Source organism: Acinonyx jubatus, chromosome B4 (genome assembly GCF_027475565.1).
Source record: "Acinonyx jubatus isolate Ajub_Pintada_27869175 chromosome B4, VMU_Ajub_asm_v1.0, whole genome shotgun sequence".
In the NCBI taxonomy this organism is placed as follows: Eukaryota; Metazoa; Chordata; class Mammalia; order Carnivora; family Felidae; genus Acinonyx; species Acinonyx jubatus.
This window is the reverse complement of record NC_069387.1, coordinates 135222685-135246811: the sequence shown is the minus strand read 5'-3', so window position 1 is coordinate 135246811 and position 24127 is coordinate 135222685. Positions and strand designations below refer to the sequence as shown.

Here is a 24127-nt window from a genome sequence, read left to right as displayed (position 1 = left end):
GCCTACCCTGACCTCCCTATCTAAAATTACAGTACCCACCACACTTCTGCTGGCCTTGCCCCAGCTCTGTTCTCCCAAAGTGTTTCTCTCCTAACACATGATTTAATTTCCATACTATATTTGTCTGCCTTCCCCCTCTAGAAAGTTAACTCCACAAAAGCGGGGAGATGTTTGTCTGTTTTGTTCCCCGATACAACCCAAGTGTCTAGAATAGTTCCTTATCCAGAAGGGATAATCAGTAAATATTCGATGGGCGAATTTCACGGATGAAGGAATCAAGGCACAACATGGTTCACTTGACTAAACGAGTAAGTGGAGGAACTGGGATTTGGTTCCAGGCGCTTTGTCTCCACAGTCAGTCTTCTTCATACACTGCACTGCCTCTCACGTTGGGCGTGTTGTGAATTGGCAGCTGAAAAGACGACCAAGAATGAAAGGCGAACTATTTGATAATCATGAGTGGAAGAGGGAACGTTTTGTGGAAGGAGAAAAACAGATGCGGTACCAAAGCAGTAACTACTTTAAAACACTTGTATCGTTTGCATCACGTTATGAAATTGTACACTGATTTCAGTAAATATTCTTTGTACATTTTTGCCTTTGTACATGCTAGTTTTGGGAAAACCTCCTCATCTTTACATATTAAATTCTGTAGTTACTCACACTGCAAAGCCTTCTCGGGCCCACTTTTTCTTCCCACCAAAAACCTGAAAATAATTTATTCCTCATCTAATTACTCATTGGGCTTAATCTGCATCTAAGGGCTTTTATCAGATTGAATAAGAAGTACAGTTCATTTGGTACCAGTTCTACTAGACTGGAAGCTTTTAAAGGCAGGGTTTGTAACAGTGTTCGTTGTAAACCATGTACTTAGATGTCAGTAAGTGGTGGTTGAATTGCAGCTGTCTTTTTTTTTTTAATGTTTATGTGACAGAGAGCACACATGCATACACGTGAGTGGGAGAGGGGAAGGCAGGGAGAGAATCCCAAGCAGGCTCCATGCTGTCAGCACAGAGCCTGACACGGTGCTTGATCTCACGAGCGGTGAGATCATGACCCGAACTGAAATCGAGTGTCAGGCGCCCTGCGGCTGTCTTTTGAATATAAACACATCGCTAGTAGAAGAAGAACATGTCAGGTTGGAGACAGATGGAGACGTCTGTACCCAGACTCAGTTTCCCACAGGACAGGAGGAGCTTTAACTTCCCACAGATCCTGAGATCACAAGGTTCTGGGCGGTGTTTGCTTCTCCCAGACAACTGCGTGATCAGCCGGCATCGCAAATCCAGACCTGGTACCAAAACTGTCTGATTATCCTCTATTGTGTGTCGAGCAGAACACCCAGGCCTTAACCACTTCTCCATGGGAAGACCCTGGCCTTTTCCATTTTCTTCATTAAAGCCCATTCTTTAAACTAAGCCATATCTGAAGTTTGTTCTGAGCTCTTGGCATAACAGATGGTGACCTTGATAAGTATTGACCACAAAGGAGCCCAGCTGGCGTGATACAAGCCCTGGGAGTGGCCAGAGCAAAGGCAGAGGCAGGTGTTTCCAATTGACTTAATTTGGTATGCCTCGTTCATCTTGTTTTTGCTTCTTTGAATGGAATTCTTTTTTGTTGTTGAAAGTTTTATTTTTTTAATGTTTATTTTTGAGACAGAGAGAGACACAAACTATGAGCAGGAGAGGGGCAGAGAGAGAGAGGGAGACACAGAATCGGAAGCAAGCTCCAGGCTCTGAGCTGTCAGCACAGAGCCTGACGCAGGGCTCGAGCCCATGAACTGTGGGATCACGACCTGAGCCGAAGTCGGACGCTTAACCGACTGAGCCACCCAGGGGCCCCTCTTTGAATGGAATTCTTAAGTTTGTGATAATAGAATTTCAGTATAACGACTCTAATTGTGAAATGTGTGAGTTCTAGAGAAAAGGAACTATGTCTTGCTTATTTTTATAACTCCGGCACCTAGCACAGTAGATGTTTATTCAGTGAATTTGTATTACAAATGAGTAAAATGACATAATTATCTTCATAGAATATATTTTTCCTTTTCCAGATGAAAATTTTGTCATTTCATCTGCTATTATATACTGAAAGGGAATTGTTTTTACTTTGGTATGCTCCTGGTTTTAGATCACTTAGTAATGGAGTAAGAAAGGTTAATCTGGCTGTAGTGCACGGGGTGAATACGGGAAAGGTTAGATATGAAACCTTGAAGGCTAGTACAGCACTTGTATTTAGTGATACAGTGAATGGAGCAAGACTTTTGCAAAGTCCTAGTCTCACAAGCCCATGGTTGCCTTCCAGGTGCCTATGCTGTTTGTAACACCAAGTAGCTGCCCTAGAATTACTGTCTACTTGTGTGTCTCCCACCAGCCCTCAGTCCTTAAGAGCAGAGACTCTATCCTGTTCATTATTATATCTCTAGTTCCCAGTACATGGCAGCCAGGGAATAAATATTTATTGAATGAATTAGTTTGAGGGACGGATAAGAAATGTGTAGACATTTGAAGATCAACCCTTAGAGTTTGGAGTTGCCAAATATCTAGTGAATGGTGGAGCCAGGATTTGAACCTTGACCCTTACAGACTCAAAGCTCTATGCTTTACTGCCTTTTCAGAGTTAAACCTTGCGCTTATAGGTGTTTTCATATGGTTATATTTGATATATTTCAAGTTTAGAACATCTTACAATTCTGTAGTAACTTCTAGGAGGATAGTGAAAAATAACTTTATTTGGAGTTGCTGTAATTGATTTTAAGTTTTCTTCCTGTTTTAGGAAAATCTAAAACAAATAAAAGAGCAGATAGAAGATCATAAAAAACGAATAGAGAAGTTGGAAGAATATACAAAAACATGCATGTGGGTACAGGGGAAATTCTTGTGGCTTTCTTATGTCTCAAGGGTCTGGTATATTTGGGGTATATCTGTGAAATGAAAGCTTCCACTGTATCATAATGTTCTCACTCCTGCAGTTTTTTTCTTTTTTAAAAAAATGTTTATTTGTTTTGAGGGGGGAAGGGGCAGAGAGAGAAGGAGAGAGAGAGAATCCCAAGCAGCCTCCATACTCAGCATGGGGTCCAATGTGGGGCTCGATCCCATGACTGCAAGATCACGACCTGAACTGAAATCAGGAGTTGGACATTTAACCAACTGAGCCATCCAGGGGCCCCTCACTCCTCCATTTTTTTCATTTCATTGTAGATAATTAAAAATTAGACTTAACCACATAAGTAAATACACTATTTAAGTTTTAAAATATAAACTTTCAAGTGATGAAACTTGAAATGTTGGTATTGATGTGTTATAATAAGTTATGTCACGATAGCTGGCATGACCTGATTATCCTCCCACTAAGATTTTTGTTTTTCATTGGCATTTACTTCTTATTAAGCCCACAACGACTCCTCTGATTATAGTGATCTATCCTTACTTTCACTCTCTTAGTCTTCAGAAATGTGTATCTTCTGAATCAACAAAGAATGATCAACATCTCTTTGCCCATGTCTGGTGCTAAGCTTGTTTTATTGTCGTTTTCATCATTTAAAATTGATAAGCACTATTCCATTCCCCTACAGTGCCAGACCACAGTATGTTGTATCTTGCAATTAATTTTTTTTCTTTTTGCTAGTAACTTGTTGTTATTGTTATGTAGGGATTGCTTGAAAGAGAAAAAACAGCAAGAGGAAACCCTAGTGGTTGAAATTGAAAACACAAAATCAAGAATGTCTGAAGTTAATGAAGAATTGAACCTTATTAGAAGTGAATTGCAGAATGCTGGAATTGATAACCATGAGGGAAAACGTCAGCAGAAGAGAGCAGAAGTTCTAGAACACCTTAAAAGACTTTACCCAGATTCTGTGGTAATTAGAAGTGAATAGTTAATTGAAACAAAAGGGCTAAGCTTTCTTACTTGGGATTTAAAAAGTTACCATTATTAGGAAGCAGAATTCAGAAGTCTTTTAGTTTTGTGTTTGATTATTTGTATTGAAAATATAATAGTAGATAATTGTGACAAAATTTAACTTCCAACAGCGTCTAAAGATAAGTAATTATCTGAGAGAAACCTGGACATTAACAGTATGACCCAGAAAGTCTGAGTTACGACCACTATCCCCATAGGTCACAACAGATCGCCTCAAGCCTCATGTTCTTGGTTTTGTTTTGTTTTGTTTTGTTTTGTTTTGTTTTGTTTTGTTTTTAGTATTTTCAGTTAACCTCAATGGCATACTTTTGAAATAATGATGTTTTATTCTCTAAATCCATGTATCCGCTTCTGCTGATACATTTTATTAGCTGCAGGACAGCTCCGGTTGTTGGGGCATCAGCTTCACAGAATGACTTCCTCTGCTGTCGGGGTTGTGGTGTCTCACTCTCTTGTCATTAACACCAGGGGACACCGTGCAGTCCTTCTCTTAGGAGGGCCTGTTCTTAGCTTTTGGCCCTGGCAACCTCTTGAACTGTTTTGAAACTGGTCTTGACTTCTGGGTAGTGATGGGGGAGGAATAAGGCTGGGTCACACAATCCTTCCCCCTAGTACCAAACAAAATGACGAAACTAGTTTTAAAAAGTAGTTTAACAACCAAAAAAGGAACGGGGCTATTACATCTAATGCCGTAAACTTCAGAAAATGGTGATAGTCCATGATTTAAAAAAAAAAAAAAAGAAAAAAAATTGAACATTTCTTGTTCTTAACTCTGCAGAAGGAAAACTGACAAATTCCTGAGAATTCTCACCTAGTATCCCTTAATCTAGCAACAAGTAAACACAAGTATATACGTGTGTGAGTGTGTGTATGTATGTGTGTATATATATTATATATATTTGTTTCCTTCTGATTCAAAACTAGTGGGTCAGCAAACATAAACCTCTGATGTTCTTAGATGGAAGTAAAGGCCAATTCAAAACCCTGTACCCAAAATGGAATTTTCCCTCCTCCCCCGAGGCAGAGGAACCTTGGGATTGGATATTGATTAAAAACTCAGAAGAAAGAGCAAAGCTCAAGTATTCAGACAAGAGATCTACACAACCTCAACTCCGCTCTCATTTGCCCCTATCCTCCACGCCATTAGGTGATAGAAAACAGACCAGAAAATACTGAGGAGATAAAACAGAAAATACCTAATTTAGTCCACCACTTGGTGCTCTCAGTTGTAGGTGAGGCACTCAGGAAAGTTATCCACCACAGCAACTTAAAGGTCTGAACAGAGCTGCCCACGTAAGCAAGTTGAAAAGAATCAATACAACAGCTGTAGGTACATGCAATAATAAAAAGAAAGAGTAATTTAAAAAGCATTTAGAATGGGGCGCCTGGGTGGCTCAGTTGGTTAAGCGTCCAACTTTGGCTCAGGTCGTGATCTCACAGTTCGTGGGTTCGAGCCCCATGTCGGCCTCTGTGCTGATATCTTGGAGCTGGACCCTGCTTCAGATTCTGTGTCTCCCTCTCTCTCTGCCCCTCCCCTGTTCACGCTCTGTCTCTGAAAAAAACATTTTTAAATAAAATTTTTAAAAAAGCATTTAGGAGTCAAAGAGGCTAGTCTGGAAGAAGGTTACTGAACAAAATCCCCCTTAAGTATGGTGTGCTATGGATAATTTAGTAAGAGCTTGAATTCATAAAACCAGATTCACATCTGAGCTAAAACAAAATAAAAAGTAAAACATAGAGCCACGAAAACAAATCAAGAACAAATATTATTGCTGAACTAGTAAGTAAATTGCAAGTAGTGAGGAATGGGTTATGTAGCTGAAAGTCAAATGACTGACCTGGAAGTAAGGTTTGAGTTAATCACAGGTTGAGCGGAGAAGAAAAATACAAACAGCAAGATAATGAATATTAAAGACAACGATGCCCTATCATAAAGAAATTGGTATTCCTGAAATAGAACCTATTAAATGAAGAAAGAGTAGAAAGATGTAAAATTGAATCTTCAGATTTTCTAGGGAGCAGTGATGATACGGGACGGTTGATATGCTGACACTTTCTAGTAAAGTTTTTGATTTTCAGTCTAATTACTTCTTGGCCATTCATCAGATCTCATCTAACACTTCTTCATAGGAAGACTTCCCCGGCTTCTCCAGTCAACCTGGTCCCTGTTACACGCGCTCAGAATACTTCGTGTTATCACAGTGTATATTATCCCTCTATTTTGTGCATGCTTGTAATTGTCATTTATATCTTCTCTACTGGACTGAAAGCCTTGTAAGGTCACTTGTTCAGTGATGGTCACACAATTTCTAGCTCAGTAAACTGCATGTAGCAGGCACCTCATAGATTCTTATTTAATACTCAGAGAGTGGATGAATTACCGTGGCTTCGTGAAGCATTTCAATACCTTGGTAAGGCTAGTCTCTCCTCATTGCTCTTAAATGAAGTGTGGCACACCTAAATGGATACTTCCTAATTAAACCTATGTCCATTTGAATGAGACAGTGTTCAAATATGATATTTATAGTTCTGTAAAATTAGTTTATGGTCCATTATGATCTGTTACGTTGAAAAACTGAATTATTTGTCCCTCAATAATGTGTTTGTTTTCTCCTGTTTTGACACCTGCTAAGTTTGGAAGACTGCTTGACCTCTGCCACCCTATTCATAAGAAATACCAACTGGCTGTTACTAAACTTTTTGGTCGCTACATGGTTGCCATTGTTGTAGCCTCTGAAAAGGTAGCAAAAGATTGTATTCGATTTCTGAAGGAGGAAAGAGCTGAACCGGAGACATTCCTTGCTCTAGATTACCTTGATGTAAGAGATTTGTAATGTTTATTACTTAGTGGTGACAAAATCTTGTCTTTAAAGCATGTCTTTATTGCCTAAAACTAGGCAGTGATAGGAAAAAAGTCATAGCTTGAATGCCTGTTAGTCACTCAAATGGCTGGTGTTAGAGTATTGGTAGGCAAAGCATAAGTAGTTCTTGATTTAATATCATTTCTTTCTAATTTAGTTTTGCTGTAAGTGTACCTTGATGATTTTGAGGACATGACTCTAGTGGTACACCACTCTGCCTGCTAGCCAGCAATTTATTTTGTTCTGTAGCAAACGGTAGGAACAGTTAAGACATATCAGTCTGTCCTTGAAATGCCAACCCTGGGTCTCAGTTGTTAAATATGCAATCACGTATTTACATACATCGCAGGAAACACATATCAGTCTTTGGTGGAGCAGACAAAATTTGGGGCCTTATGTATTGAGAGGCCTTAGAGTACCCAGAGTAAATTCCCATAGCAGGAGGCTTGTCGTTATCATAATTGACGTCCTTTACTGGTTTTTTGCCTCCTAGAGAAAATGCTCTGCTTGGTCCAGCTTTCAAGACCCTGAGCTGCAGGCAGTGTGTGTAGCGGTTAGAGCTTGTGCCCTAGACTTGGACTGCCCTGCACTTGACTCTCCGCCTTGTCTGTCATTAGTTCTCACTGGCTTGTTCTCGTAACAGTGAGGTCATACCTACCTGCTGTTTTCCAGTAATCATCGCAGACGCTTTTTAAAAATCTGTTTACACACCCAGCCTAAAAGTCATGTCAAAAAAGGTCTGAAGGCCTTCCTGGTCATTTAAGCCTAAAATGATTTTCAGAGTTCCATGATGTGCCACTCTCTTGACACATACGTAAATGGGCGTTATCTCCCATTAGCTTTTCTCATTTTGAGAGCCTGGAACCCTGGTCAGCCATTGCTTTGGCCCAGCTGGCTGGTGGCAGAGTTGAATCTGGAAATTGTATCTTCTGGCTTTTGCTCAAGTGTGTTTCCTTTAAATGTTACGTGGGCCAGTCAGTGGGATATAGTTCATCAGGTTCTTGTCAAATTTTATTGCATATAAGTTCATTCTGTTAATTTTTTGCTGTCATGCTTATGTATGCTTTTTGAGCATGTACTAAATATTGCATTTTTATTTTAGTGTATCTAATATAACAAGTACTTTTTAACCTTTCAGATCAAGCCAATCAATGAAAGACTGAGGGAGATTAAAGGCTGTAAAATGATGATTGATGTCATAAAGACTCAGTTTCCTCAGCTGAAGAAAGTAATTCAGTTCGTGTGTGGAAATGGCCTTGTCTGTGAGACTGTGGAGGAAGCAAGGCATATTGCATTCGGTGGACCTGAAAGACGGAAAGTAAGAGGCTTAGATCACACCTTGGGATAATTTGAAGCAGTATTTATGAGACTAACATACTATACACACAAATATTTATATATGCTCATATGCTCTCTTTTAGAAGGAAAACTAACAGAACCTAGGACAGTTACGGCTTCGGTGATTGTTAAAATGTCTCGTTGAATTTTCAAAGAATTAATTTCTGTAGTATTCCCTGTTATCATAAATTGTATTTTAGAAATTAGATCTATTGTAATCATAGCCTAACGCAGTTAATTTTTTTTTTTTTTTTACCTGACATGCAGTAAATGTCCTTGGTGCATCTCTGACTTTCCTGGCATTTCATATATCATACATGTGTTTCTGGATACCGGGAAAAAGGTTTTAGGGGCTTATATTTTATATTAATTCTTCCGTAGCTCAACGCAGACATTGTCCTTTTACACATTCACGGTCTTGGCACACTTGAAGTTCTAAGGATAGCACAATTGAAATGAGCTTACTGAATGCTAATCTCAAGAGGATAATTTTTATTTAAAAAATACCGTTTTACTCAGTTGAATAATTTATATTTAGTTAAGCAGTGTTAAATTCCTCAAATTATCTGACATAGGGTTTTTTTGAACTACATTTGTTATGAATTATAACATAGAGTCTGAGAGCATAAGTTATGAGGTAAGACCAGTGATGCTACTTAGTATTTAATGATACACCTTCCAGAGAGTTTCTACACATCTAATTTTATCATTTAAAATTGGAGAAATAATAGTACCCATTTCATAGGGTTAGAGGGTTAAATTAAGTAATAACATGCAAAATTCCATTTCAGTGCCTAGCAAATAGCTCTCAAAAAGTGCCAGTTGTTTTTTTATTTAGTACTAAGCTAATTTACACATCAGATCTGGAATGTCCAGAATTGCAGATTAATACAAAATAGGCTATTGTTATGAGAAGTAGGAATTTCCAGTATTGAGTTTATTAACTTACCTAACATGATTAATTTCTCATACATTTTAGTACTTCTTTCAGTAATCGTAATTTGATCACTGTCATTGACTTCTACACATTAAATTTAAGGAGGTATCATAAGTGAGCTTAAGATATTTTGCGACCTATTTATACTAGAATTGATTTTTGTATGTTTGTAAAATATGTTTGTAAAATTGATTTTGAAGATTTGTATGGTCAATTTAAAGAGGTCACATGAAGATAAGACTGTTTATTCTTTCATTCAACGAACTTTCACGGCCCTATATCTTGTTCACAGTAACACGCCTTACTCCTCTAGGCTGTCTCTCGTTCTTTTCATTATTTCAAAATTCTAATTAGCTTCATTTGTCTTACTTGTATCTTAAGTATATTTCAGGGACTTTATCTTCTTCCTGTTCCACTTAAAGAATTTTCTGTGTAGACGTCACATTTCACAGAAAATGTCTTCAATTTGTGCTTTTGGTTTTCCATGGACTTGATATCTTTCTACAGACTTGATATTGGGTTTAAAATGTTTCTAAATTCAAATACTGCAAGTGACGTCACAAAATGATATTTGGGCTAGTTTATAATCTACACAGTATATATGAACTACATAATATAAGTTATAGCGGTTCTGCTAGCTATAGTTTGGTCATCAAGATTTTTATGATAACTCAATTTCTAAATATTTTTAAATTTATATAGCAACATTTTAAAATCTGGACTCTCTTTAAATGCATGCGATTATTCCATCCATTCCCCTTAACCAGAGAAACAATAATAATTTGTTTCCTTTCCCATAAGTTGGGTGACTTACTTTAAAAAGTATATGGAAAGATATATTTATGTTTTTAACATGGTTAGCAAAAAACAGACCCAGAAAAATGTCATTAACTAGCTAGTAATTTGTGAAAAGATCATTTTTCCAAAAATTATGCACATTAAACAAAATAAAATGCAGGGTACAGTAAATTGAAAAAACTGGGTACCAGGGCTCCTGGGTGGCTCAGTCGGTTAAGCGTCCAACTTTAGCTCAGGTCACGATCTCACGGTTCGTGAGTTCAAGCCCTGCGTCGGGCTCTGTGGCTGACCACTCGGAGCCTGGAGCTCCTTCAGATCCTGTGTCTCCCTCTCTCTCTGTGCCACTCCCCACTCTCACTCTGTCTCTCTCTCAGAAATAAATAATAAACATTAAAAAAAAAAAATTTAAGGGGCGCCTGGGTGGCTCGGTCGGTTAAGCGTCCGACTTCGGCTCAGGTCATGATCTCACGGTCCGTGAGTTCGAGCCCCGCGTCGGGCTCTGTGCTGACAGCTCAGAGCCTGGAGCCTGTTTCCGATTCTGTGTCTCCCTCTCTCTCTGCCCCTCCCCTGTTCATGCTCTGTTTCTCTCTGTCTCAAAAATAAATAAACATTAAAAAAAAAATTTTTTTTTTTTTAAATTTAAAAACTGGGCACCATCTAGAACAGAACATAGTTGAATCTAAATTTCATACCTTATATCAGAATATATTTCAGATGGATTCAAAATATAAATGCGAGAAATGAAACTATAAGTCTATTAAGAGAAAGCATGGGGGATTTATTTTTTTTTTAATTTTTTTTTAATGTTTATTTCTGAGAGAGAGACAGAGCATAAGTGTGGGAGGGGCAGAGAAAGAGGGAGACACAGAATCAGAAGCAGGCTCTAGGCTCTGAGCTGTCAGCACAGAGCCTGACACGGGGCTCAAACCCACAAACCACGAGATCATGACCTGAGCCAAAGTCAGTCGATCAACCCACTGAGCCCCCCAGGCACCCCGGGGCTTTATTCTTAATGTCAGAGATAGTAAGACCTTTTCAGTATGACAAAAAAAAAAACAAAACCCAAAGCCATAAAAGATGGGTAAATTCACATAAAAAATTCTGCATGGCACAAACCACAAGCAAAATCAAAAGACATGGCAAACCAGGGATAATATTTGCAGCTCAGAGTAAAGAGCAAATTTTCCTATAAATCAATGGAAAAAAAGAACACAAAGCAGAAAAATGAAGGATTTGAACAAATGTATTATCGTGGAAGGAAATATAATTGCTCTTCTATGTGAAAACTCATTCTCCCTTTATATGGGAAATGCCGACTAAAACTGCACTCAATGCTTTTTCCACCTGTCGGGTTGATAAACATTGGAAGGTTTGCTAACACCGTGTGAGGAGAGAAACCCTTCCATCCCCTGCTCTGAGAGTATAAAATTCGTATCAGCTCTGCGAAGGGCCGTTCTACCAGTTGTACTTGTTAGGAACTTCACACACAGATGAACTCACATGTACATGAAATGATTTATTTATTGAACCATTCTGTGTAACAGGAAAAATGGGAAACATTCCAGACAAGACTAATTCAATGAAAGTAGTGTGTTCATAGAATGGAATACTGATAATGTGCAACCTTAAATAAGAATGAAGTCCTTTATGTACAAGTATGAGACCACCTCCAAGATCTATTCAGTTTTTTAAAAAAGTCATATGTAGACTAGTGTGTAGTGTGTTACCATGTGTGTAAAACATTGGGGGAAATAAGAGATGTTTGCACGCATCTGTTTATGCAAGAACATTCTGGGAGAATCACATCACTGATAACCTCTGGGGAGGGCATGTGGGTGGTAGGGGCCAGGGAAATTTTTCACTCTACAGTCTTGTATCTTTTGGATTTTGAATTCAGTGAATATCTTTTCCATTCAGAAATAAAATATTAAAGTATATTATTTTTCATACCACTGAAAGGGAACGTTAAAAATATGTAGAATCTGCATAACACAAAAATTTATGGGAGAATCTACCTTAGCAGTTTATAAGACTGAAACGCTATTCTTGAAACAGTCGAAGCTGATTCGGTGGATTGGTTGGTAATCCTGCAGAATAAGTGTTTAATGCCTAAGAATTTTTTTCTAGCACATACTCTCTAGAAGTTTCATTTAGTGTTATTTAAAAATTCCTCCCACTCTTCTGTCATGAAATCCCAACTGTGCCAGCCAAGGTATTTTTCAGGAATGTGACCTCCGACTAGGATTACAACCCTGACCAACTAATGTAAGATTTAAGTTAAGGAAATTGCAGGCTGGAAGTTATAATTATAGTCCTCTGGAATAGGAATTTGACTGTAAATCAAATGAAAATAGGTTGTTGGAGATTACATTTACCTTGGGAAGAAATGTTATTTTAATAAACCTAGAAACTATTAAAACAAGTAAGATTCATAATTCTGTGATTGGTGCTCACAATGTTTTTGGAATTGAAGGAAGTGTATAACATGGTCGGTGAGAACACGGGGATAGATGTTCAGCCAACTTGGGCTTTGGTCCCCGTGTATGGCCTTAGGCAAGTTACCTAATATCTTTTGGTCCCTATCTGTACAATGGAAATAGTATCTACTTAATGGGGTTGTGAACATAGAACTAAACAGCATCTCTGTACTGTGCCGAGCACGTTATATGCAGTAGTAAACCGTTGTAGTAACAACAGCAGCAGCCAACCAAGCAATGAAGTAAAAAGAGCCTCAGAAAACTGTACCCCTGCTCAAAGAGGAGAAGTTGACTTGTAGCTGGGAAGAGGGCGCTGGCGTTGTACTCCCATGCACGATATGGCAGATTCTCATTAGCGCAGAGCTCTTTGTGCCCCTCTCCACGCCAGCCCCGGTGAGGTTTTTCCTCACTGTTATGTTTGGCTTTTGTATATCAGATACACAAGTTAATAAATGTGCAATTCAGAGATTTGGGAAAATAGAGCTCAAAAAGGAAAATGAAAGCCATCCCTAACTTGTCTCCTACAGTTACCAGAGAAAACATTTGGACATACCACCTGTATTAAAATTTTTTTCATTGTTTATCTGAAATTCACATGTAACTGGGTGTGCTGCTTCTCTCTTTGCTAAATCTGGCAACCATACCCTAGCAAGCTCTAGTGCGTACTATGGTATATAAGCTATATGTTTAGGAAGCAGTTTAACTTTTGTGAGTATTGTTTTTACATGTTTAATGGGGTCTTTACTATAAAATCAAATATATATTTACTTAATTTTTCTCATGTTTTTTGGTGGTACCGGTTCTGAATTTTAATCTGAAATTTATTTTGATGTGTATTATTAGGTATAGGTATTAGCTTTTTCCCCCTAAATGGTTAATTACCTATCCCAATATCATATATTGAATAATTTTTGTTTTTCTGCTTGCTTAATTGAATTCAGTGATTTCTCATTTTCTCTTTTTCAGTGATTTCTCATTATAGATTATTATATTTGGTTCTTTTTCCACCTAGTATGATTTCTTATCTCTAGTTATTATTTGAGGCTATCTTACTGCATATTTATATTTATTATAATCTTTATTATGATTTATGAAATCTAATTTCTTTTAGAAAGTAATCAAAATATGCATTATAAATAAGTAAATAAAATACTAGCCTACAAGCACTGTAAAATCAGTATGTCTGAAACTAAATTAATGTTCTTTCTAAATCTTGATCTCCTGTATTTAACTCTTGGTACCACTATTCTAGCTAAATGAAGTTCTGGTTTTTCCCCAAGGATTTCCTCATAACCTCTATAATCCCAGTCTATTGGACCAGTCTGTTTTTCAAATAATTGCCAGAATGGTCTGTTTAAAGCTCATGTCTGATCACTTCTGTCTCCTATGTGCTACCATCCCATTCCATGTTAATCCCCTCCGCGCCCTCCATAAACTCCCTGGTCCTTAGTGGTGTTCAGTCCCCATTTTCCCGTGAGGGCACACAAAGAGCTCCACGATCTGCCCTGCCTGCTAGCCGTACCTCTGTGCTGTTCCTTCACTGTCGCGTTACTTTCTAGGAATTCCAAACTCACGTTGCCTCTGTCTCCATCCCACCCCTGTGACACATGCACGTACGCGCACAGTCTGTGTGTCCGTGCCCCGCTGCCTGCATTCCACCACCGCCCTTTTCTGGGCTACCTCCTACCTGTGTGTGTCAGAGACTGCAGTTGCCTGCTTAGTATCCCTTTCCCTGTTTTCCTTACTAACAGAAGCCTGATCTTCCTGCGTGACAATCTAGGGGGGACAATTGGAAGTAAATGGCAGTCATCAGGAGTCCTGCCAGGAAAGTTTCTTAATAGAACTTTTACCTCCTTTTGTGAAACATAGACACAGTAGCTGGAGCTGTAGGATTCTCCTGGACTACCAAATGACTTTGAAACGGTCACGTAAGAGATTCAGACATACACATCACTAGTGACACATAGTGTAAACGTAGAGTAAGCTTTGTGGAGAACTTAAAAGCAGAAAAGGAGAGGAGCCTATGTGGTTCTTCACCTTTCCTTCGGTGTGAATGAAATACGGTTTGGCCGGGCAGACATAGCCCCAGCTAAAAGTGTTCCCAGGGAGGGATGCTGCCTCCATATCACTGCACATTGTTGTGAAGAAGTCAGAGGAGTCAGCAAGGTGTGTACCAGTGGGCTTCCCAAACTGCCCTCCCGCTCAGAGAGAGCTTCCCGTTAGGAGCTCAGTCTCCATGCCACTGCTGTTGCTATCCAGTAACACTTTTCCCCATGAGCCATTTCAGACCATGAGCAAACTGATCGCCAAGCCGACAGTTGGGAAGGAAAGGAGCCCCTAAAGCCTTCCAGAAAATAACAAGGCTGTCTCCCTTGAAGAGTGATCCAAATGCTAAGGATGGTACAGCAATATTCTGTCAGGAGTCTGGGTTTTTGTTAACTCTGGAGTCACCATAAAAACCCTGGAACGCGTACCTCTGTAATTGTGAGACAGAAATAAACTGAGTTTTCTGGTAAATATAGCTAGTTAACGTCTAACTAGTTCCTCTGATAAGATACAGTGGAAGCCTTCGCCTCTTCAGGAAGCCTCTGCAGAGCAGCTGGGTTGGAATCCTCCAGTTTTATGTTTCCAGATTATTCTGAGTATGATTCTAGCTTCTCATCGCTTTATGTTGTAATGATATGTTTCTTTTCCCCACGAGAGTGATTTGCTGAGGGTCAGTACCATATGTCACTTCTTTGGTCACTCTGGTCCCCGGTATGGAACGTCTCAAACACAGTAGCACGCAGGGAATGTTTGTCTGAATGAAGGAATGAATGAGATTCCTATTTGTTGACTTTTTTTTTTTTTTTAAAGCTCACATTGCATGGTTTTAGTCTTACACAGTTGGTCTGCACCTGCTTTCACCAAATAATTAGAAACATTTGCAAAACACTGAGAATCATTTACTGCATAAAGCATATGATTACTCACTGGACTATAAACTTGAAGCTATTTTGTACCTCTGACTCTGTTTAAATGTTTTTCTTCCTCCCGGTTTCATTTGCATCGGGGAGAATGTGATATGCTTGGTATCTAAGACTGTTTTCATAATATGCCACTGGCATGTGGTAAGAAATTCTTCAAAACACAGGAATATATAATGCAAACTATTTGATACCAAATTTGCCTCTCATTATTGAATATGTTTGGAACTAATGTACAATTTACTTTGAAACTTTTTAATTGCTGCTAATCTGTTGCCTAGAATTGCTTTGGGCCTTAGCAAAACAGGACTTGTATTTGTGGTTCATTTATTGGCTAGTGTCTGTCCCTTCATAAGTTGGGTATTTTATTCATAAATTTCATTAAGTGGTTTTTCTCATCTATAAATTCTCAGCTGGAAAAATTTCCATATTATGTCCAATCTTTATCTTCCTTATGTACATCTCTCCAGGATAAAATGTTTTTAATTTTACAGACAGTAGCTCTTGATGGAACATTATTTTTAAAATCTGGGGTGATCTCTGGAGGATCAAGTGACTTAAAATACAAGGCTAGATGCTGGGATGAGAAGGAGATAAAGAACTTAAGAGACAGAAGAACCCAGCTGATCCAGGAATTAAAGGTAAGCCCATGCTGTAGACATTGTGGCATACTAAGGAGAGTAATTGTGTTTTTAAACAAATTTTTGGACTAATACAAGGACTATGCCTGCTTAAAAAAATTCAAGTAAAGCAAAATAGAATAAATTAAAATATAAAAATCTTTCTCTTACCTATCCTTACATCTCCATGATATTTGCTAAACACAGTCTGATATATAGCCTCTGGAAATTTTCTCTGTATATGTAAGCATATATATTATTTTTCCTACTTGTTTTATGATAGACTTTTGCTACAAATAATGTTTGCAACAAGTTTTTTCATTTTATGTTATGACACGGACATGTTTTCATCTTAGCATACAGAGAATGACTTTTTTATTTTAAATGTTTATTATTTATTTTGGCGGAGAGAAAGAATGCGAGTGGAGGAGGGGCAGAGAGAGAGGGAGACACAGGATGCGAAGCAGGCTCCAGGCTCCAAGCTGTCAACACAGAGCCTGACATGGGGCTCGAACTCACGAGATCATGACCCGAGCCGGAAGTCGGACGCTTAACCGACTGAGCCACCCAGGCTCCCAGAGAACCACTTATTTTTAATGAATCCTGCCTGGTATTTCATTATATAGATTGTGTTTATTGCATCAGTCTCCAATAATGGATGTGTTGGGTTTTGCTATTACAAATGATGCATCATTATATATATAAAAAAAATTTTTTTAAGTTTATTTTTACTTTGAGAGAGAGAGAGAGAGAGCAAGTGGAGGAGGGGCTGAGAGGGAGGGAGACAGAATCCCAACCAGGTTCCACACTGTCAGCACAGAGCCTGATGCAAGGTTCGAGCTCACGAACTGGGAAATCGTGACCTGAGACAAAGTCAAGAGTTGGACGCTTAACCAACTGAGCTACCCAGGTGCCCCTCATTACATGTTCTTTAGAGGATGAAAAACAAACTACCTGGGAGGATAAATTCTGTAGCCACACTGCCTGAGTTTGAATCCTGGCTCTGCCACTTGCTGGCAGTATGACCTTGGGCAAGATACCTAACCCCATTGTATCTTAGTTTTCCTGCCTGTAAAATGGGGAGAATAAAAGTACCTTCCTTTTAGGGTTATTTTAAGGATTAAATCAGATAATCCAGTTAAAATACTTAAAATGGTATCTGGCATGTGTGAGTACTGTATACATGTTTGTTGTTATTCTTTAAAATACCTTTATTTGGGGGTGCCTGGATGGCTCATTACAGTTAAGTGTCCGACTTCAGCTCAGGGCATGATCTCATGGTCTGTGAGTTCGAGCCCCGCGTTGGGCTCTGTGCTGACGGCTCAGAGCCTGGAGCCTGCTTTGCCTTCTGTGTTTCCCTCGCTCTCTGCCCCTCCCCCGCTCACGCTCTGTCTCTCTCAAAAATAAACAGTAGATAAATAAATAAAATATCTTTGTATAAATACATCTCTAAGATGAATTCCTATAAGTGGAATTTCCAGGTCTAAGGGTATGTATGTTACTAAATTCCCATCAAAAGAAAATCTATAGTAGAATGTGTATATCCCTAGAGGGCTACATTGGATATTAACAGATTTTTAATCTTTGCCAATCTGATTGGTTAAAAAAAATATCTGATTGTTTGAATATGCATTTCTTAAATTATAACTGAGGTTGAGCATTTCCTCATATATTCATTGGTTCTTTGTAATTTTTGCTATAAAGTACTTATTTCTTGTGCACATTTTTCTATTAGGCTGCTTGTTATTTTATTACCTACTTTAAGAATTATTTTCAGGGCACCTGGGTGGCTCAGTCGGTTAAGCATCCGGCTTCAGCTTAGGTCATGATCTCATGGTTCGTGGGTTTGAGCCCTGTGTAGGGCTCTGCGCTGACAGCTCAGAGCCTGGAGCCTGCCTCGGATTCTGTGTGTGTGTCTCTCTTGCTCTCTGCCCTTCCCCCACTTGTGTGTTCCCTGGCTCGCTCGCTCACTCACTCTCAAAAATAAATAATAGAAAACATTAAAAAAAAAGAATTATTTGTATAAGTAAATTAATTCTTAGTCATATATGTTGTAAATATATTGTGTGACTTTTTGTTGGCTTTAATGAGGTGTAATTTATATACAGTAATAGGCACCAATTTTAAGTGTGTGATTCAGTATGTTTTGACAGTTGTATGTAGTCATGTAATTGCCCCCATAATCATATTTAGGACATTTCTATCACCTTCCAGATTTCTTTATGGTTGGCCCCCTCCCCTGGACCCTGAACTGAGACTGGGGGTAACAAAGCACCTTCATAGCACTGTTAAGAGGATTAAGTGGGTGAATAAATGTAAACTTTATAGAACACTGATCAAAGTACTCAATAAATGTGAGATATTATTTAAAATATCCATGAAATAATTATAAAAACTGATCATATACTTGTCCATAATAGAAATCTCAATAGGTTTTTAAAAGGTCACCTTGATTATAATTAAATTAAGTTAGAAGTAACAACTAAAAAAATTTTCGTTTGCATAGAAATTAAGAAATGTACTTATAGGTAGTTTTGGGATCAAAGAAGTAATGAAAAGGCAAATCACAACATGTCTCTAAAGTGGTAAATGGGAAGTCTGTGAGACATAAAAGCTACATCAAGAGGAAATACCTTCAGAAGAAAGATTCAATATAAGGGCATTTATTACTTTAAGAAATTAGAACAACAGCCACAAAATAAACAGAAAAAACTTATAATGCAGTTTTTTAAGCTAAAATTAATTAGAGAACAAGTCAAAATAGAAAAAAGACTAGTGAATCTAAAAGCTGTTCTTTTGAAAGGCTAAGAAATTGCAATTTTAATAAAGGGAGGAAAAATTAGAAGCAAAAATATACAGCCTGGAAATGAGAAAATTAAAATCATTTAAAGAGAATCTTAAAAGCAAATAACTATGTAATAACAAAAAATCTGAAAGAAATGGGATATTTTCAGAAAAATATAATTAAAAATATAAAGATAAATATAGGGACGCCTGGGTGGCTCAGTTAAGTGTCCAACTCTTGATCTCAGTTCAAATCTCGATCTCATAGTCATGAGTTCAAACTCCATACTGAGCTCTGTTCTGGGTATGAAGCCTACTTAAAAGAAGATAGGTAGATACATACATACATACATATACACACACATAGATAGATAGATAGATAGATAGATAGATAGATAGATAGATAGATAGATAGACAGACAGACAGAGAGACCGACCAACTAGAAAAGAAGTGGGACATTTGAAAAGTTAGGCAGTGGTGCAGTCTGCTGGCCAGGCCCCATCCATAACATCTTCCTTTCTTGCTTGGCTCTATTACAGAATCATAAAAAAACTAAGACAACTTGATTTCCTAAGTTTCATTGTAGCTACCAGTGGCCACGTGACCGTTTTAGAGATACAGATGGAATTATTGGTAGTCACTTGCATTTTCTTCTTCCTTACCGGAATTCAGTCAAGAGGCCTGGGGAGGCAGCAGCCATCTTGCACCAAGAGGCAGCAAGCATGAGGATAAAGCCACTGTACTAGGAAACTAAAAGTTAGATGCCGTTGTTGAGGAACTGCATCAGCCTGCATCACACTGCTTTTGTGTGAGAAAAATAAACCCACATTTTTTTTAAGCCACTGCTAGCTGGGTGACCCACCATTGAATAAACACGCCCAGAATGTAAAATAGACAGCAGCTGTGGAAGACAGTATGGTGGCTCCTTTAAACATTCAAACTAGAATCATTGTATGATCCAGTAATTCTGCTTCTGGGTATATACTCCAAGGAATTGAAAGCAGGGTCTAGAAGAGATAGTTGTACACCCATGTTCCTAACGGTATTATTCACAACAGACAAAAAGTAGAAGCAACCCAAGTGTTCATCGCTGGATGAATGGACAGACAAATGTGTTCTGTACATTCAGTGAAATACTCATCCTTAAAAAGGGAGGAAATTCCAACACCTGCTACACAGTGGATGAACCTGAGGACGTGATGCTACATGAAATAAGCCAGTCGCAAAAAGACGAATACTGTAGGATTCCACGTACATGAGGCCCCTAGAGGAGTCAGATTCATAGAGACAGAAAGTAGACTGCCAGGTGCCGGGGCTCGGGAGTGCGGAGAACGGACTGTGGTTCACTGAGCATAAAGTTCTTCAGTGGGCAAAAGTTGTAGTTTTACAAGATGAAAAGACTTCTGGAGAAGGGCCACACAACAACAGACATGCAACTTAGACACCACTGAACTGCACACTTGAAAATGGTAAACATGGTGAATGTTCTGTGTGTTTCACCACAATTGAAACAAGGATTCTGGGTCTCGTGGGTTTCCAGGTGACTTCTAATATAATTCTAATCTTCGCTAAGGCATTCTAGATTATAGGAAAGGACGGAAACTTGCCAGCTTATAAGAAAAATCATATCATTATATGTAAAAATGTATTTGGTAAAGTTCAGCAGGTAGCTCTAATTAAAGTGCTAACTAAAAGAGTAAATGGTGGAAATGATTTAAATAAATAGCTTTTACCCAAACCTAACAGGTGTAATTGCTTAAATGGTGAAACATTAAAGCCGTGTTAAAATTAGGAAGTAGACTGAGATATCTATTATCAACATTATTATATAATGTGGTCTTGGAAATTATGGTAAATATAGTTAGGCACAAATGAAATTTGTATAAATCTTTGAAAAGAAAAAAACTAACTTTTTGCTGATAATAGGATTATAGTTTTGAAACTACTAGATTTAATAAGCTAATGGGAGGGCTATGTGGATAAACAAAACTCCAGTTTTTCTCTGGACTATCAAAAAACATCTAAAAGTGGGAAAAGATTCTCACAAGAGGAATAACTGTAAACCTAAAGACACAGTAACTGGGGCACCTGGGTGGCTCAGTTGGTTAAGTGTCCTACTCTCCATCTTAGCTCAGGCTGTGATCTCAGGGTTCATGGGTTCAAGTCCCACGTTGGTCTCTGCGTGAACAGCACAGAGCCTGCTTGGAGTTCTCTCTCCCTTTCTGTTTCTGCCCCTTCCCAACTTGTGTTCTCTCTCTCTCTCTCTCTCTCTGTCTCTGTCTCTCAAATAAATAAAGATTAAAAAAATTTTCTAGAAAATAAATCTTAATGAAAAACACAAAGAGGAAAGGCATACTATATTCTTGGGTTAGAAATCTTCTAATTAATATAAAACTAAATACAATTTTAATTAAAATATTATTGGGGAGGGGTGCCTGGGTGGCTCAGTTGGTTAAGCATCCGACTTCAGCTCAGGTCACGATCTCACAGGTTTGTGAGTTCGAGCCCCGCATCGGGTTCTGTGCTGACAGCTAGGAGCCTGGAGCCTGCTTCAGATTCTGTGTCTCCCTTTCTCTCTGCCCCGCCCCCATTCATGCTTGCTTGCTCGCTCTCAAAAATAAACATTGAAAAAGAAATTTTAATGTTATGGAGGATTTTTTTAAACATAGAATCTCTTTTTAAATTTTTTGAAATGTTACTTACCTTGGGAGGGGGGGCAGAGGTGAGCAGGAGAGGGGCAGAGAGAGAGAGGGAGACACACAATTCGAAGCAGGCTCCAGGCTCTGAGCTGTCAGCCCAGAGCCCAATGCGGGGCTCAAATCCACACACCACAAGATTATGACGTGAGCTGAAGTCAGACGCTTAACTATCTGAACCACCCAGGTGCCCCTTATTGAGGACATTTTAACTTGATAAAATGACGTTCTAATTTTTACAAATGAAGAATTCCCTAAGATTAGTAAAAGAAAATATGTGACAAAAGTGGGGAAGGTAGAACTTCTCTTGCTGGTGTACAGAATACCATGAGAAGCCATTGCAGTCAAGCTGATGTAGTATTGACATAGGGATGGACAGATTAATGAAACAAGAGGAATTCCAGAAATACTGCCCGGTATACTGACAACTTAGTATACAACAAAGAGATGTTTCAGTTTGGTGGGAAAAGGATAGATGATTTAGTAAATGGTATTGGCATATCTAGAGAAAGTAATGCTATGCCCCATGTTATAACACAAAAATAAATTCCAGATTAAAAGACTGAATGTAAAAAAGTTAAATGAGGATAAAACCCATCGTATACAGTTTTTTAAGTTTAAAATGAAGACTAGGTTCTCTGCTTATCAAAGAGTTCTTTCCAAGTTGACATGCAAAAGACATGATAGAACATCTGGGGAAAGGATAAGATTAGACAGTTCGTGGAAAGAAGTTGTCCATTGGCCAATAAACATGAAAAAATGCTCAGTATAGAATGTAGCACTCAAGGGAATACAAAGCAAATTCAGATTACTTCATACCTATCCATAAGGCTTGGAAATATATATAAATGCTGGAGGAGAAGTAAAGAGACATGTACTCCTCCGTTATTTATGGAAAGGAGAGTTCTAGCCTTTGGCAAAGCAGCGGTAGCTGCTGTTAAACACGTGAATACATTTGACCCCTTGATCGCACCCTGAGGATCTATTGCATGGAAATGAAAACGTGAACACTTAATGGTGTACATACAAGTATGTTGTTGCAGCTGCTGGCAGTGGCAGAAACCCAGCCCATCATTAAGAGAACAGTTGGATAATTTTGGTACAGGTGGACTCTGGAATCATACACAGCCATTGAAAGAATTGATCTAGAGCTTTATCAATTGCCTTTTGTGAGTAACTGAGAAAAACAGGAGGCAGAAACACATATGCAACGTGATTCTAAACTTGTAAAACAAGTGACTCTGTGTACGCATATATTCATGTAAAGACTAGGAGGAAAATACAGAAGGACATATACTAGGAAGTTAATCTGGCTGAGTAATAGGGTGGGTGAAGGAGGAAGGGGATGCGCTAAAAGCAAGGCTGATTCCATTTCAGCCGCTTACGTGCCTTGTATGGAACACACGCTTCCCATTCCTCGTTTTTCATTTCTGTTTCCTGTTCGGAAGTGTGTTAGTTTTTGAGGGTGCTTGTTGTAGGGCATCGTGGGCACTCCGGATGGCTTGTGTACTTAGTTGCCAGTCTCTTATCAGAAGAAGGGAAGATGGGGAGTGCCTGGGGGGCTCCATCGGTTAAGCGTCTGACTCTTGATTTTGGCTCAGGTCACAGTCTCACTGTTCGTGAGTTTGAGCCCTGCATCGGGCTCAGCCCTGCTGGTGTGGAGCCTGCTTGGGATTCTCTCTCTCTCCCTCTCTCTCTCTCTCTCTCTCTCTCTCTCTCTCTGCTCCCCTCTGCCGGCTCTCTCTCTCTCTTTCTCCCTCTCTCTCAAATAAATTTTAAAAAGGAAAGAAGGGAAGGTGGGGCGTGGGTGTGGTTATTTATAAAAATTAGTGAATTATGAGATCACTGGTAAATGAAAGTGCTGTTCTCTTATAAAATGTTCTCATGTTTCTCTCCCTTGTTAGGATCTCATGAAGATACTTCGCAAGGAAGCTGACTTGAAACAAATACAGACTCTAGTACAAGGAACTCATACACGACTCAAATATTCCCAGAGTGAACTAGAGATGATTAAAAAGAAGCAACTTGCTGCTTTTTACCGGGTAATATGGGCTTGCATAAAACTTGGTGGAGATTAGAACCAGGACAGAGAATTTCAGGAATTCTATGTCTATAACACCATGTAATTTCTGCACTTTATCCCATGATTGAGATTATATTTTTATGGTTGTTAATCTGGATATACAGGTGTGCCTGCAGTTACCTTATCTCGTGGATTCCCTTTTTATTCCAAAAGATTCCTGTCACCTTTTTTTGCTTCACCATCTAAAGCTAAAACAGCTATTTTAAAAAGAAAATTTTCTCTTTCGTAATTAGGAGCAATCTCAGCTACAGAGTGAGCTGCTGAACATTGCGTCTCAATGTACTATGTTGAGTGAAGGTGTGAAAGAACGGCAACAACGAATCGAAGAATTTCAAGAGGAGATAGACAAGGTCACGCATCGTGTATTTATGACCGATTGGCATGTCAAGTAGAGTTCTCAACCAGATAGCGGATTTGGGGCTTCTCGCACATACACTACAGCAGTTCGATAAGTGCCTGGTTCCACTGGTCTGCCAAATGAGTCTGTGGCTTTGGAGAACCAGTGCGGCACCTCGCGAGAGGTCATGACCAGTGCACACTTACTCCTTCTGCTCTCTTCTTCTCCTTGCCCATTGTAAAAACGAGGGCCTTTTTCTTCTCCCACTGCCCTTAACGGCAAGAAAGAAAGAACTTTTCATTCAGATT

The 24127-nt window shown here is 38.8% G+C and overlaps 1 protein-coding gene across 4 annotated transcripts in view; it reads left to right on the top strand.

Annotated features, from left to right (window-relative positions):
* SMC1B (structural maintenance of chromosomes 1B) overlaps positions 1–24127 on the top strand; it is a 75722-nt gene that overhangs the window by 25721 nt on the left and 25874 nt on the right. For 2 of the 4 annotated variants that reach the window (XM_027070462.2, XM_027070463.2), the window contains exons 8-14: positions 2776–2858; positions 3652–3859; positions 6555–6740; positions 7921–8100; positions 15793–15939; positions 23304–23441; positions 23716–23832. In XM_027070462.2, coding sequence (XP_026926263.1) covers positions 2776–2858; positions 3652–3859; positions 6555–6740; positions 7921–8100; positions 15793–15939; positions 23304–23441; positions 23716–23832 — 1059 coding nt within the window. The remainder of the gene's footprint in view (positions 1–2775; positions 2859–3651; positions 3860–6554; positions 6741–7920; positions 8101–15792; positions 15940–23303; positions 23442–23715; positions 23833–24127) is intronic. The other 2 variants (XM_027070465.2, XM_027070468.2) reach the window with 2 other exon arrangements.